This window comes from Balaenoptera borealis, assembly GCF_965194805.1.
Source record: "Balaenoptera borealis genome assembly, chromosome: X".
In the NCBI taxonomy this organism is placed as follows: domain Eukaryota; kingdom Metazoa; phylum Chordata; class Mammalia; order Artiodactyla; family Balaenopteridae; genus Balaenoptera; species Balaenoptera borealis.
Window position 1 is genome coordinate 123934769 of NC_138881.1, and position 17397 is coordinate 123952165.

The 17397-nt window shown below is 43.4% G+C and overlaps 1 protein-coding gene across 4 annotated transcripts in view; it reads left to right on the forward strand.

The window, feature by feature from the left end:
• Nucleotides 1–17397, forward strand: part of AFF2 (ALF transcription elongation factor 2) — a 482808-nt gene that overhangs the window by 314244 nt on the left and 151167 nt on the right. For 2 of the 4 annotated variants that reach the window (XM_082376043.1, XM_082376044.1), the window contains exon 5: nucleotides 14225–14311. The exons of the other annotated variants lie outside the window; for them this stretch is intronic. In XM_082376043.1, coding sequence (XP_082232169.1) covers nucleotides 14225–14311 — 87 coding nt within the window. The remainder of the gene's footprint in view (nucleotides 1–14224; nucleotides 14312–17397) is intronic. 4 annotated transcript variants of the gene reach the window in all.

Below are 17397 nucleotides of genomic sequence, written 5' to 3' on the forward strand. Positions count from 1 at the left end.
GCTTTATAGACAAGCAAAAGCTAAGAGAATTCAGCACCACCAAACCAGCCCTACAATAAATGCTAAAGGAACTTCTCTAAGTGGGAAACACAAGAGAAGAAAAGAACCTACAAAAACAAACCCAAAACAATTAAGCAAATGGTAATAGGAACATGCATATCGATAATTACCTTAAACGTGAATGGATTAAATGCTCCAACTAAAAGACACAGGCTTGCTGAATGGATACAAAAGCAGGACCCATATATATGCTGTCTACAAGAGACCCACTTCAGACCTAGGGACACATACAGACTGAAAGTGAGGGGATGGAAAAAGATGTTCCATGCAAACGGAAATCAAAAGAAAGCTGGAGTAGCAATACTCATATCAGATGAAATAGATTTTAAAATAAGGAATGTTACAGGAGACAAGGGAGGACACTACATAATGATTAGGGGATCAATCCAAGAAGAAGCTATAACAATTATAAATATATATGCACCCAACATAGGAGCACCTCAATACATAAGGCAACTGCTAACAGCTATAAAAGAGGAAATTGACAGTAACTCAATAATAATGGGGGACCTTAACACCTCACTTACACTAATGGACAGATCATCCAAACAGAAAATTAACAAGGAAACAGAAGCTTTAAATGACACAATAGACCAGATAGATTTAATTGATATTTATAGGACATTCCATCTGAAACCAGCAGATTACACTTTCTTCTCAAGTGCGCTCGGAACATTCTCCAGGATAGAGCACATCTTGGGTCACAAGTCAAGCCTCAGTAAATATAAGAAAATTGAAATCATATCAAGCATCTTTTCTGACCACAGTGCTATGAGATTAGAAATGAATTACAGGGAATAAAACGTAAAAAACACAAACACATGGAGGCTAAACAATACGTTACTAAATAACCAAGAGATCACTGAAGAAATCAAAGACGAAATAAAAAAATACCTAGAGACAAATGACAATGAAAACACGATGATCCAAAACCTATGGGGTGCAGCAAAAGCAGTTCTCAGAGGGAAGTTTATAGCTATACAAGCCTACCTCAAGAAACAAGAAAAACCTCAAATAAACAACCTAACCTTACACCTAAAGGAACTAGAGAAAGAAGAACAAACAAAACCCAAAGTTAGCAGAAGGAAAGAAATCATAATGATCAGAGCAGAAATAAATGAAATAGAAACAAAGAAAACTAGTAGCAAAGATCAGTAAAACTAAAAGCTGGTTCTTTGAGAAGATAAACAACATTGATAAACCCTTAGCCAGACTCATCACGAAAAAGAGGGAGAGGACTCAGATCAATAAAATTAGAAATGAAAAAGGAGAAGTTACAACAGACACCGCAGAAATACAAAGCATCCTAAGCGACTACTACGAGCAACTCTATGCCAATAAAATGGACAACCTGGAAGAAATGGACAAATTCTTAGAAAGGTATAACCTTCCAAGACTGAACCAGGAAGAAATAGAAAATATGAACAGACCAGTCACAAGTAATGAAATTGAAACTGTGATGAAAAATTTTCCAACAAACAAAAGTCCAGGACCAGATGGCTTCACAGGTGAATTCTATCAAACATTTAGAGAAGCGCTAACACCATCCTTCTCAAACTCTTCCAAAAAAATTGCAGAGGAAGGAACACTCCCAAACTCATTCTATGAGGCCACCATCACCCTGATACCAAAACCAGACAAAGATACTACAAACAAAGAAAATTACAGACCAATATCACTGATGAATATAGATGCAAAAATCCTCAACAAAATACTAGCAAACAGAATCCAACAACACATTAAAAGGATCATACACCATGATCAAGTGGGATTTATCCCAGGGATGCAAGGATTCTTCAGTATATGCAAATCAGTCAATGTGATACACCATATTAACAAATTGAAGAATAAAAACCATATGATCATCTCAATAGATGCAGAAAAAGCTTTTGACAAAATTCAACACCCATTTATGATAAAAACTCTCCAGAAAGTGGGCATAGAAGGAACCTACCTCAACATAATAAAGGCCATATACGACAAACCCACAGCAAACATCATTCTCAATGGTGAAAAACTGAATGCATTTCCTCTAAGATCAGGAACAAGGCAAGGATATCCACTCTCGCCACTATTATTCAACATAGTTTTGGAAGTCCTAGCCACGGCAATCAGAGAAGAAAAAGAAATAAAAGGAATCCAAATTGGAAATGAAGAAGTAAAGCTGTCACTGTTTACAGATGACATGATGCTATACATAGACAATCCTAAAGATGTCACCAGAAAACTACTAGAGCTAATCAGTGAATTTGGTGAAGTTGCAGGATACAAAATTAATGCACAGAAATCTCTTGCATTCCTATACACTAATGATGAAAAATCTGAAAGAGAAATTAAGGAAACACTCCCATTTACCATTGCAAGAAAAAGAATAAAATACCTAGGAATAAACCTACCTAGGGAGACAGAAGACCTGTATGCAGAAAACTATAAGACACTGTTGAAAGAAATTAAAGATGATACCAACAGATGGAGAGATATACCATGTTCTTGGATTGGAACAATCAATATTGTGAAAATGACCGTACTACCCAAAGCAATCTACAAATTCAATGCAATCCCTATCAAATTACCAATGGCATTTTTTACAGAACTAGAACAAAAAATCTTAAAATTTGTATGGAGACACAAAAGACACCGAATAGCCAAAGCAGTCTTGAGGGAAAAAACCAGAGCCGGAGGAATCAGGCTCCCTGACTTCAGACTATACTACAAAGCTACAGTAATCAAGACAATATGGTACTGGCACAAAAACAGAAATATAGATCAATGGAACAGGATAGAAAGCCCAGAGATAAACCCATGCACCTATGTTCAACTAATCTATGACAAAGGAGGCAAGGATATACAGTGGAGAAAAGATAGTCTCTTCAATAAGTTGTGCTGGGAAAACTGGACAGCTACATGTAAAGGAATGAAATTAGAACACTAACACCATACACAAAAATAAAGTTAAAATGGATTAGAGACCTAAATGTAAGACCAGACACTATAAAACTCTTAGAGGAAAACATAGGAAGAACACACTTTGACATAAATCACAGCAAGATCTTTTTTGATCCACCTCCTAGAGTAATGGAAATAAAAACAAAAATACACAAATGGGACCTAATGAAACTTAATAGCTTTTGCAAAGCAAAGGAAACTACAGAGAAGACGGAAAGACCACCCTCAGAATGGGAAAAAATATTTGCCAGCGAAACAACAGACAAAGGATTAATCTCCAAAATATATAAACAGCTCATGCTGTTCAATATTAAAAAAACAACCCAATCCAAAAATGGGCAGAAGACCTAAATAGACATTTCTCCAAAGAGGACATACAGATGGCCAAGAAGCACATGAAAAGCTGCTCAACATCACTAATTATTAGAGAAATGCAAATCAAAACTACAATGAGGTATCACCTCACAGCAGTTAGAATGGGCATCATCAGACAATCTACAAACAACAAATGCTGGAGAGGATGTGGAGAAAAGGGAACCCTCTTGCACTGTCGGTGGGCATGTAAATTGATACAGCCACTATGGAGAACAGGATGGAGGTTCCTTAAAAAACTAAAAATAGAATTTCCATATGACCCAGCAATCCCACTACTGGGCATATACTCAGAGAAAACCATAATTCAAAAAGACACATGCACCCCAGTGTTCATTGCTGTGCTATTTACAGTAGCCAGGTCATGGAAGCAACCTAAATGCCCATCGACAGACGAATGGATAAAGAAGTTGTGGTACATATATACAATGGAATATTACTCAGCCATAAAAAGTAATGAAATTGGGTCATTTGTAGAGATGTGGATGGATCTAGAGACTGTCATACAGAGTGAAGTAAGTCAGAAAGAGAAGAATAAATATCGCATATTAACACATGTATGTGGAACCTAGAAAAATGGTACAGGTGAACTGGTTTGCAGGGCAGAAATAGAGACACAGACATAGAGCACAAACGTATGGGCACCAAGGGGGAGAAAGCAGTGGGGGGTGGTGGTGGTGGTGTGATGAACTGGGAGACTGGGATTGACATGTATATGCTGATGTGTATAAAATGGATAACTACTAAGAACCTGCTGTATAAAACAATAAATAAAATAAAATTAAAAAAAAAAGAAACCAAATCGAGTCATTTGTAGTGAGGTGGATGGACCTAGAGTCTGTCATACAGAGTGAAGTAAGTCAGAAAGAGAAAAACAAATACCGTATGCTGACATATATATATGGAATCTTAAAAAAAAATGGTTCTGAAGAACCTAGGGGCAGGTCAGGAATAAAGACGCAGACGTAGAGAATGGACTTGAGGACACCGGAGGGGAAGGGTAAGCTGGGACGAAGTGAGAGAGTGGCATGGGCATATATGCACTACCAAATGTAAAATAGATAGCTAGTGGGAAGCAGCCACATAGATTATCTCTTAAGATCTGCTCTAGGTCTTCATTCTGAGTCTTATCATTAAATAAAACCAAGTCTAGTTTTACGTTTTCGACTAGTACCCTTGACCATGTTTAGAGTATATCTGAATAACTTATTTCCATCCTGAGGCTTCTGTAGAATACATTGGTCAAATGCGATTCTGGTTCTGAGCAGTGCCCCTACTACATAAACAAGAACTAAAAATCAGTCTAAGTAGGTGGAAAGAGATAAGGTGAATGTTCCTGCAAAAGAGAGATGAGAAAATTTAAGGCATATACACCTGGCTCTGTGGGCAGTACCTCGGGCAAGTTCAGTGAGAGTGATGATGCCTTCATCCCCAGGCTCTGGGGAGGAAAGGGCACAGGAGGCTCTGGAAGGGCCCTCCCCCAAAAACAGTACTCTCAAAACCCAGAACCTGGGGACTTCCCTGGTGGCACAGTGGTTAAGAATCCGCCTGCCAGTGCAGGGGACACGGGTTCGAGGCCTGGTCTGGGAAGATCCCATGTGCTGTGGAGCAACTAAGCCCGTGCACCACAACTACCGAAGCCCGTGTGCCTAGAGCCCGCGCTCCTCAAGAGAAGCCACTGCAGTGAGAAGCCCACACCCTGGAATGAAGAGTAGCCCCCGCTCACCGCAACTAGAGAAAGCCCACGCGCAGCAACGAAGACCCAACGCAGACAAAATTAAATAAATAAAAGAAAGAAAGAAAGAAAGAAAGCTATCATGTTTGAAAAGCTACAGCAGCCCTTAGAAATGGAATACTAACATCTTGTGTAAGTCTTTGAAAAGGCTTAGACTGGGATTGAGAGAAATTTATCCTTCTGTCTCCCTTTGTCTGGAGTTGTCATTCTCCAGTGCCTTTCACTTATAGTAGAAGCTGGCTTTCTAATGACTGCTGTGTCACTGCATACACGCTGTGTGTCTGTCCAGCAGTGAGACATCAACAAATCTCTGGTGATTCTGGGAAAATGATAACGAATTGCATGTTATTCTTTTTTTTTTTTTTTTTTAATTTTATTTATTTATTTATTTATTTATGGCTGCGTTGGGTCTTCGTTTCTGTGCGAGGGCTTTCTCTAGTTGTGGCAAGTGGGGGCCACTCTTCATCGCGGTGCGTGGGCCTCTCATTATCGCGGCCTCTCTTGTTGTGGAGCACAGGCTCCAGATGCGCAGGCTCAGTAATTGTGGCTCACGGGCCTAGTTGCTCCGCGGCATGTGGGATCTTCCCAGACCAGGGCTCGAACCCGTGTCCCCTGCATTGGCAGGCAGATTCTCAACCACTGCGCCACCAGGGAAGCCCTGCATGTTATTCTTAAAAAAAAAAGCCAACTCTGACAAGTTTATTTTAGTTCTACTTTTGAATGATAACTAATAAGTGTCATTATCTTACACTCATTCTTATTTTGAAGACTCTAGCTACCTAGAGTCCGGCCACACCCTGAGCCTGGACCTGGTCTAGCGGCCCACCTCTTAGATGCCTTGCAGAGAGCAGACGCTCAATAAATGTTTTTAGAATGAATGAAATTAAAAGTAGATCATTCAAGATGTTGCTGGGGGGAGAAGCCAGTGAAGGTGTGTAGGTTTTATCACATTGGTTTAGCTGACCTGGAGCTGAAGGAGCAAACTGGAGGTTAACCGTAAAGAAATATCTCATGCTAGGAGGATATAGCATGTCATTCCATCCAGTAAAATGGCTCTGAAAAAGAAAAGACAAAAAACAAACAAACAAACAAACAAAACATGGCTGTAACATTATGAAAGCCCGGAGAATTGTTTCAAGCCAGTATATTTTATTTTTATTTATTTATTTGTCTTTATTGAATCATAGTTGATTTACAATGCTGTATTAGTTTCAGGTGTACAGCAAAATGATTCAGTTATACATATATAAAACTGAATATATATATTCATATATATGTGTATGTGTGTGTGTATATATATATATGTATATATTCTTTTTCAGATTCTTTCCCCATATAGATTATTACAAACTATTGAGTATAGTTCCCTGTGCTATACAGTAGGTCCTTGTTGGTTATCTATTTTATATATATAATAGTGTGTATATGTTACTCCCAAATTCCTAATTTATCCCTCCCCCACCTTTGCCCTTTGGTAACTGTAAGTTTGTTTTCTGTGTCTGTGAGTCTGTTTCTGTTTTGTAAATAAGTTCATTTGTATCATTTTTTTAGACTCCACGTATAAGTGATATCATATGATGTTTGTCTTTCTCTGTCTGACTTACTTCACTTAGTATGATAATCTCTAGGTCCATCCATGTTGCTGCAAATGGCATTATTTCATTCTTTTTTATGGCTGAGTAATATTCCATTGTATTTATGTACTACATCTTCTTAAACCAGTTATCTGTTGATTGGTACTTGGGTTATTTGTGTCGTATTTTAGATTCCACATGTAAGTTGATATCATATGATATTTGTCTTTCTCTGTCTGACTTACTTCACTTAGTATGATAATTTCTAGGTCCATCCATGTTGCTGCAAATGGCATTATTTCATTCTTTTTTATGGCTGAGTAGTATTCCATAAACAAAACAAAAAGACAGCCTACCGAATGGGAGAAAATATTTGCAAATGATGCAACCAACAGTGGATTAATCTCTAAAGTATACAAACAGCTGCTCACGCAGTTCAATATCAAAAAAACAAATAACCCAATCAAAAAATGGGCAGAAGATCTAAATAGACATTTCTCCAAAGAAGACATACAGATGGCCAACAGGCACATGAAAAGATGCTCAGCATTGCTAATTATTAGAGAAATGCAAATCAAAACTGCAGTGAGATATCACCTCACACCAGTCAGAATGGCCATCTTGAAAAAATCTACAAACAATAAATGCTGGAGGGGGTGTGGAGAAAAGGGAACCCTCCTGCACTGTTGGTGGGAATGTACTGTAAATTGGTGCAGCCACTATGGAGAACAGTATGGAGGTTCCTTAAAAAACTAAAAATATAACTAACATTTGATCCAGCAATCCAACTACTGGGCATATACCCGGAGAAAACATGCACCCCAATGTTCATTGCAGCACTGTTTACAATAACCAAGACATGGAAGCAACCTAAATGTCCATCAACAAATGAATGGATAAAGAAGATGTGGGGTGTGTGTGTGTGTGTGTGTGTGTGTGTGTATATAATGGAATAGTATTCAGCCATGAAAAGAATGAAATAATGCCATTTGCAGCAACATGGATGATATATATATATATATATATATATATATATATATATATATATACATACACACACACACAATCAAGTCAGTATATTTTAAATGATGGTCATTTGGATGTGCTTAATGGTAAACTAATTTGAAACAGAAGAGCTAGAAACTCAAAAAAGGTAAGAAATGGCCTTTGAGAAACCTCAGATTCCTCTGATGCCTGAACTGGACTCTTGAGCAGAAGCCCTCCACCTAGGTTTCCTTTTTGCCCCTGATCTTTGCAAAACATTTCTCGATGGCCAGTTCTTACATTTCTTACCCTTGAACTGGTATGAATATTGCCTTTACCAAAGAAGGCAATTTCAGTCTAACAGCATTTTCTAGTGGGACGGCCAGTTTTCTGTTCTGATTGGTTCAACTAATTGAGACAAATGTGCTGATAAGGATCGATATTTACTAGGCAATCATCTGTTGGGGAGTCAGATTCCATTAGTCGCATGGGCTGTGGCCTCAGGTTGCTGTTGCTGAAATTTGCGGAACTCGATGGATCTGGTTGAATTCTGCCCAGTATATCACTGTGGTGGTCTGTCCCCCTTTCGCAGCCTTTGGGGTAACTGGTCCAGAAGAAGTTGCCTGGCTAGGTCCTGCATATGGCCATCCACATCCCATTACATTCAGTGGATGAAGTGGAATTGATTGCATCTGGCAATGGCAAGAAGATGAATAGATTGTCTGAATGAGCACATGCTGAAGCTGCGGGGTCACTGATCTCTATGCTCCCCGATTCTAAATTAGAATTAGGCTCTTTTTTAGTGGAACCCTGGTTTGGGGGCTGCCAGGACAAAGGCATCCAGTGTGAGCTGGATTTTTTGCATGTACTGTCCAGGGGCCAATGCAGAAAATTTCCAGATTCCCTGAAACAACTGCCAACACTATAAAGAGTTTTGAATAAAGCAGTCATTTATTTATTTGAAGGAATAGTGCCAGGGTTTTTACACCACGTCAATGAAATCATAACTTACTGTTAGAAACTTTTAAAAGATTTAGGCTTTTTTGTTTGTTTGTTTTCCTGGTGGATTGCATTTTGTGTTGGCTCCTTGTTGGGAAGTCTTGTCTAATGTAACAGTTGATTTTATACTTCTTCCCTACCAGCACTTGCATAGAAATCAGAGATACAAGCTCGGGAGACTGTCTTAAGAGCATTCCAAACAGAAGAATATTCATTCAATTAAATGGAACAGGGTTTTGAGACCGCTAGAGAGGTTTGGGAGGAGTGTTAGTGATCAAACCCAGGAAAGTCTATGGTTCCACTGTTGGTGGACTTCCCAAGAGCCGAGCAAACAATCAGACAAATTGGGCTGTTAGCCGCCTCACTGTGAGACAGCAGGCTCCCCTCGTGCCCAGCACTTCCCCACCGTCCCTGAGAACAGGATCAATTTCCTTAGCCAGTTTGGTCAGCCATGTTTATATGTCACGTAAAAAACCCCACTGCTCCATTTTCAGTTTTGCATCTTCTCATCAATATCACTGACTTTACAGAGATAAAGAATATAATCACATGATTGTGTAAGGCAGTGCAGTTGGTCCACTAGCCCCACCACTACCCCTGCCTTTCTAGGAATCCCTTTCCCAGTACCCTAGCCAGGGGCTATCCCACCTTTTAGATATGGGCCACTCACTGCCTTCTAAAGCAGTAGGTTCTGTGGTTGGAAATCTCACACAAGTGGAAATTCTTTCTTAGTTTGAGCTAAAATTGTTTCCCTAATAACATCTACGCATAGGGCTAGTCCTAACCTCTTGGTCCACAAAGCAGGTCCCAAATCTCTTCCACGTGCCAACCCTTCGGGTATCTGAATGCACCTCTCACACCTTCCCTCAGCCTCCCTTTTCCGTAGACTAAACTTTCCCCCTTCTCTTAAAGGGCGTTTACAAATGTTGTGGTAACCGTCCGTTTTAAGAGATTCCAATGCCCCTGCTGAAATGGGGCATCCCGGTGGCATGCTCTGTTTCAGATGTGGTCTGTCTCATAAAATGTACTGTTATTGTACAACCGACTGTTACCTTCCACATTCTGGGCATCATGCTTACCTAAATATCACCTGAGCTGGCATTGGTTCTTTTGGCTGCCAAATCCCTCAAATTTACTTAGGAGTCAACTAAAATCTTTAGGTTTTTAGCCCATGAATTACAGCTAAGTCAGGTGGCCTTTCTTGTTTTGCAATTTCACACTTGGTTTGTAGAATATAATTGCAGTTTTCATTTACCTCTGTTAAAATTCATCTTATTGGCTTCAGGCCAGTTTTGCAAGATCTTTCTGAGTTTTGAATGCTCACAGTTTAGTGTCACCTGCAATTTTGATATGCAGACATTCTATATGTTTGTTCTTAAGTTATTGATTGAATGACATGTTTCTGAAAGCGTTTGTTTCAACCAAAGGGCTCAATAAAATGTGAGCCATTATTATTATTCACACACAGACACACACATACACACACGTACGTGCACAGACACTGCTCCCCTCGCCTTCACCATGAAGCCTTTCCCAACGCCTCACACAGAGAACTCCTCCCTGACACCTTAGTGTGTCAAGCAGAGTGAGCTCTTCACTGGAAGGAACTTGACTTTTTATGCTTTCTGGATCCTGGTGACTGGTACATAATAGTACAAGTTAATAGAACAAAATGCAGGGAATCCATCAAAGGGACTTCACCTCTTTGTGCCTGTTTCCTCATCTGTCCAACAAGTATGATGCTAATCCCTGCCTCTCTAGTTTGTGGTACAGAAAGTCCAAGAGTGAGAACTAAGTGCCTGACAGACTGTAATCAGTTGGTAAATCTTGATATTATTCTTATTAATAATATGGTAATTCACACATAGAAACTTCAGAAACTAATGATAATATCTCATATTAGCCAGTTATTACGGACTAGGCACTGGAGATAGGTGAATAAGACAAGGCTTGGGACAACATACTAGATACTTGAAATAACAGCCAGCTCTGTGTTCGATGAGTATGGGATGCATTTGAGATCAGCAGAGTCTGGAGTTCAGACTGTGTTCTGCCCCTCAGCACGTGGTGGGGCACCCCGTTTCTGTTTCTAAGTTGGGCAAAGCAGGGCTGCCCACAAGTTCTTTTGGCTTTGCTCAAGTCCTAGTCCTGGAGGATATGCTTGGAAAATAACCGCTGGTGGAAAAGGGCCTTTTCTGATTTTTCTGGGTTTGACTAGGGAGTCTTCAGATCACAGGAGTGTAAGCATCTGCCCTATTGTCAGAAATTGTGTCGAATGCTCTACTGCTTGTGAAATACTGAAAAATAAACCAGCATTGCTTACTTGGTCCTTTCTCCACAAAACACGTTAGTCAGCCTCACGAAGGGGAGACACATGTAGTGTTGTGGAAAGAGTGTGCACCGTGGACCCGATCCCCAGCGATCGCTTACGGCCAGTGTGAGGCTCTACCTCTTGCAGCCTCCACTACGTCGACTGCCCAGTGGGGGGATGAATCCCTGCTTTGTCTCTCTCGGGGAGGATCAAAGGAGCCCAGAGATGAAGGAGTTTCAGACCAATATCATGTGTGTGTGTGTGTGTGTGTAATTTTGGGGTTAGCGGAGCAGTCATGCTTGTGTTGAGTACAGGTGCTCAGCCCTGGAGCCTGTTGCCAAAGCCTTGGCAACACTTTGGAGCAGGTGCTCATCCCCACCTGATGAACAGGAAGAGGATTAGTACAGGTGGATCAGGGTGGGTGCGTGTTCTTATCTTGGGAGTAGCAAGAACATAAAAACAGATTAATATCCTTCACGTGTGAGTGAAAAGAATAACAATGAAAAATCCGCTGTGAGCTTCGTGCACGTTCCAGGTCTAACTCATTTTGAGAAGTGGAAGAGCTTGCACCGAGGTTCTTTGCTGAAGACAGTCTTTCAGGAAATTATCTTCCTTTCAGCTGCCTCCTCCCTATCTTAGTCAAATGCATTGGTGGTGCCGCAGAGCCAGCTTGCTGCTTCATGAAATCTCACGTTCTCAAATACAGAGACTCAGTTGTCATTGAAAATGTGACAGTGTACGTATCAATAGCTTCGTGTGGATTGGCCAGCGGGGCAGCGCGCTCCGACAGTAACTCAAGATCATCCCATTCTGCCGCCCAATAAATACAGCAGACCTGGGGGAGAAGGTACACTTTCGAGAAGCGATTCATCCATCCAGGTGTCTGAAACACCTTTGAATAAACCCAGAGGCACACCTCTAAAAGCCAGTGATGGAAAGGGATGGATAACGAAGCCTCATTGATCGAGGCATGCTCCGTGGTTGCTGAAGAGACAGTACGCCTATCCCAGGCTGGGGCTTACTGCCCTTTGGTTGACTGTGGCTCAGTAGGACCTGTGTCTTTTTTTTTTTAAATCTTATTTATTTATTTATTTATGGCTGTGTTGGGTCTTTGTTTCTGTGCGAGGGCTTTCTCTAGTTGTGGCAAGCGGGGGCAACTCTTCATCGCGGTGCGCGGGCCTCTCACTATCGCGGCCTCTCTTGTTGCGGAGCACAGGCTCCAGACGTGCAGGCTCAGTAGTTGTGGCTCACGGGCCCAGTTGCTCCGCGGCATGTGGGATCTTCCCAGACCAGGGCTCGAACCCGTGTCCCCTGCATTGGCAGGCGGATTCTCAACCACTGTGCCACCAGGGAAGCCCGGACCTGTGTCTTTTAAATCAGTGGTCCCCAGCCTTTTTGGCACCAGGGACCGGTTTCGTGGAAGACAGTTTTTCCATGGACGGGATGGGGGGGATGGTTCAGGTGATACTGCGAGCGATGGGGAGCCGCAGATGAAGCTTCACTCACTCGCCCGCCGCTCCCCTCCTGCTGTGCGGCCTGGTTCCTAACAGGCCACGGACCAGTACCAGTCTGTGGGCCAGGGGTTGGGGACCACGGTTTTAAATGATGGACTAATATTGGAGAAGACCAGCCTTACTCAGGAAAAACTATATAAAATTTAAAAGAAATCATTGAGTATTTTAAAGACACAGAGTATCTGGAAATTCAGCTTTAAACTGTTGTCACGTAGAGTTACTTTGGGCCAGTTTTGATGAATACATAAGTAGCATTTGTCACGAACGTTATCAACTGCGTACAAATGCACAACTCGAAAACACTTGGAAATAGTCTATCTCTTAAGTAGGTTAAGCATCCCCTCTAAATCTTGTATGCATTTTTAATGTACTTACAGCCTCTTTTTAAATAGCGCCAGGTAGAATAATCTGTGTCAGGGCTCCTCTGAACCATACTTACAAATTCTGCTGCAGCAGTGCCACTGTGAATGAATCTGTGAAGTATCTCGTTGCATTACAGCTCTGCATACATCAAAGACTCTTTCTGAACTGGATAATTATAGAAGGGGAAAAAAACATGTTTTAGTGCTACCTGAGAGTTATTAATATTACCTTTGAAATGACTAATTATGTTACCCATAAAGACTGGGAAAAAGTATTATATAACTGACTCATTAAAAAGGCCTTTCATAAACTTTGATCCACCCCACCCTCCAAGCTCTCCTTCATTTCCATCATTACATTGATTTTTAGATTTAATGTTTATATACCAAAATGTTTGATGAATCCAGCACAGGCTGGCACCCTCCTGCTTCACAAACTTTGTCATCTCTCTGAGGCCGGGGTGTTGAGCATGTGATTTAATTATCCCCACTCTTCAGGTAAAGCACGTTGGCCACGAGCCCTAAGACTCAAGCAAGATTTGAATAGCACCTCTTTTCAAAAGGAGCGTTTGAAAGAACTGAGAAGGTGCCCCCACTGATAGCAGTGAGTGGGCACCAGAGGGGCTTTTCCAACGTTAAGACTTGAACTCACAAACACACTGTGTCAATAGCGTGGCTGCAGTCTTGTCACTAACTGTTAGGCTACATCAAGAGAAATGACTATCAGAGCATCCAGAACGAGGGTGGTGATGGTGCTGCCCTCCCCTGAGCTGGCAGATCACACCTGAAACAGGACACCACGAGTTAGAGGAGCCCAGGCAATGCGGACTCCCTCCTGGGAGCGCCTGAGATAGTTGACAGAACGCGGAACTCAAGCATTAGAAGAAAAGTAGAAGGTTCTTGATCAGTGAATGAACAAGCCACCCATGTGTCCTCCTGGCGAAAAGACAGCACCAGGGGATATGGCTGCTGTCTCCCAACAGCTTCTCAGGCGAAAGAAGAGGTGATGAGTTCTGTGCGGCTTCAAAATACGATCCAGAGGTAGAAACTCCCGGGAGACAGGCTTTTAGCTCCCAGCCAGGAAGAATAGTGTGATCTGGCCGTCTCAACACGGGACAGGCTGCTTTGAGCGGTAGTGAGCTCACCGTCACTGGCAATGTGCAATTGGATGTGGGATGGCCCTTTGTCTCGCAGATAGGCTTCAAGCACCAGTGTGGAGCAGGGGAAGGGACCGAATGTTCCCCTGAAAAAAAGTAGGCCAATTAAGTCAGTAAGTATTTAGAAAGGGCCTACCATGTTTAGTGCCAAGAAGGTGTTTCATTTTTCGAAGTGCCCGCAAATAAAGTTGCTTTGTTTTTCCTCATCAGGAGATGACCCATCCCTGGCCTACTCCTCTCACTGCCATGCATACTTCTGGAAACTCTGAGCAGAGCACATTTTCCATCCCAGGACAGGTCAGTTATCTTCCTTGCTCCATTTTCCTTGATCTGATGTCAGTTATACCAATCTTCCCGTTGGATTCTTAAAAATAGAAATGGCCTTGGTGTTCTAAGCGCCATAAAATGTAGACTCTCTCGTGTCCCTCGGGCTGTTAATACAAATAGCATTTTATTGAAAGAGCATCTTGAAGAGAATGTCCACCAGACGCTGGCATGCGAATCCTAACGCCTAGAGCACCGCCACTGGCCAAGCTACTGTGCCCAGAGCTTGTGGACTGGAGAGAGGAGTGAACTCATCCCTTAAGAAAGACCCAGTAGATGGTGGAACAACATCCAAGATTGTTTTTAATTAGAAACCCCTATACTCTTCAGTCTAATGGATCAGTTTTCACTTTTGTGTATCACTTGTAGTCCTCGTTCACAAGCAGGCAGATCTTCACACACCAACACACCATATTGACAGAACTTTTTCTCCTACAGTTCTAGTCAAATGTTTCATATAATTTTTTTCCTCACTTGCTCTCAGTAAGAATTTTTTCTCACCATCAGTTTTTAAAATGCCTGAGTAGACATGGATATTCTAGTAACACACTTTAAAAGAAAAAAATAATGTCTTCCTTCTTTTCTTCCTTCCTTCCATCCGATTAACCATCCATCCACCCATTCATCCACCCATCCACCCATTCATCCACCCATCCATCCATCTACCCACCCATCCATCCTCCCATCCACCCATCCATCCACCCATCCATCCACCCATCCACCCGTCCACCCATCCATCCACCCATCCATCCACCCACCCACCCATCCATCCACCCACCCATCCATCCATCCACCCACCCATCCATCCACCCATCCATCCACCCACCCATTCATCCACCCATCCATCCACCCATTCATCCACCCATCCATCCACCCATTCATCCATCCATCCATCCATTCATCCACCCATCCATCCACCCATCCACCCACCCATCTATCCACCCACCCAACCATCCACCCATCCATCCATCCACCCACCCATTCATCCACCCATTCATCCACCCATCCATCCACCCATTCATCCACCCATCCATCCACCCATCCACCCATCCACCCATCCATCCACCCATCCATCCACCCACCCACCCATCCATCTATCCACCCACCCATCCATCCACCCACCCATCCATCCACCCATCCATCCATCCACCCATTCATCCACCCATCCATCCACCCATTCATCCACCCATCCATCCACCCATCCATCCATCCATCCATCCAATCATCCACCCATCCATCCACCCATCCACCCACCCATCTATCCACCCACCCACCCATCCACCCATCCATCCATCCACCCACCCATTCATCCACCCATCCATCCACCCATTCATCCACCCACCCACCCATCCATCCACCCATTCATCCACCCATCCATCCACCCATTCATCCACCCATCCATCCATCTACCCACCCATCCATCCTCCCATCCACTCATCCATCCACCCACCCACCCAACCATCCATCCACCCATCCATCCACCCATCCACCCATCCACCCATCCATCCACCCATCCATCCACCCACCCACCCATCCATCCATCCACCCACCCATCCATCCACCCACCCACCCATCCATCCATCCACCCACCCATCCATCCACCCATCCATCCACCCACCCATTCATCCACCCATCCATCCACCCATTCATCCACCCATTCATCCACCCATCCATCCACCCATCCATCCACCCATCCATCCATTCATCCACCCATCCATCCACCCATCCACCCACCCATCCATCCACCCATCCATCCACCCACCCACCCATCCACCCATCCATCCATCCACCCACCCATTCATCCACCCATCCATCCACCCATTCATCCACCCACCCACCCATCCATCCACCCATTCATCCACCCATCCATCCACCCATTCATCCACCCATCCATCCATTCATCCACCCATCCATCCACCCATCCACCCACCCATCCATCCACCCATCTATCCACCCACCCACCCATCCACCCACCCACCCATCCACCCATCCATCCATCCACCCACCCATTCATCCACCCATTCATCCACCCATCCATCCACCCATTCATCCACCCACCCACCCATCCATCCACCCATTCATCCACCCATCCATCCACCCATTCATCCACCCATCCATCCATTCATCCACCCATCCATCCACCCACCCATACACCCATCCATCCACCCATCCATCCATTCATCCACCCACCCACCCATCCATCCACCCATCCATCCGCCCATCCATCCACCCATCTATCCACCCACCCATCCATCCACCCATCTATCCACCCACCCACCCATCCACCCATTCATCCACCCATTCACCCACCCTCCCATCCATCCATCCACCCATCCACCCATCCACCCATCCATCTATCCATCCATCTATCTATCCACCCATCCATCCACCCACCCACCCATCCATCCACCCATCCATCCACCGATCCATCCACCCATCCATCCACCCATCCATTCATCCACCCACCCATGCACCCATCCATCCACCCATCCATCCATCTACCCATCCATCCACCCACCCATCCATCCATCCATCCACCCATTCGTCCATTTATTCAAAAACCACTTACTGAGGACATATGATAGTCTTAAAATTAGGGATGAAGAAAAACACAAAACGACAGAACAATGTAGCACGTGTCTTCATAGAGAATAAAAGGCCCAGGAAGGATCTAACACTCCCTGGGGGCACTGATGAAGTGCTCAGAGGTGGCAGCACCTGGAGGCTGCTTACAACTTTGACAGGTGGAGAAGGGCTCCAGAGAAGAACACTCCATGCAGAACAGGGTGGCAAAGGCACTCAAGGGATGTGATGGGATGCAGACTATTACAGTCTCGAGTGGCTGGATCCTGGTTTGTGTGATGGGGAGCAGAGAGACACAAACCCCAGGCAAATAAGTGCATCTCTGGGAAAGGCCTTGAATGCCAGCCAAGGAGTTTGGACTTTATTTGTAAGAGAAACCCAATCACATCCTTTAGTTTTCAGAGTCATCGTTTTGAGAGTAACATTGGCCTAAACTGTGTTTAATTATCCCCTCCCACCTTTGAAAGGGGTCAGAA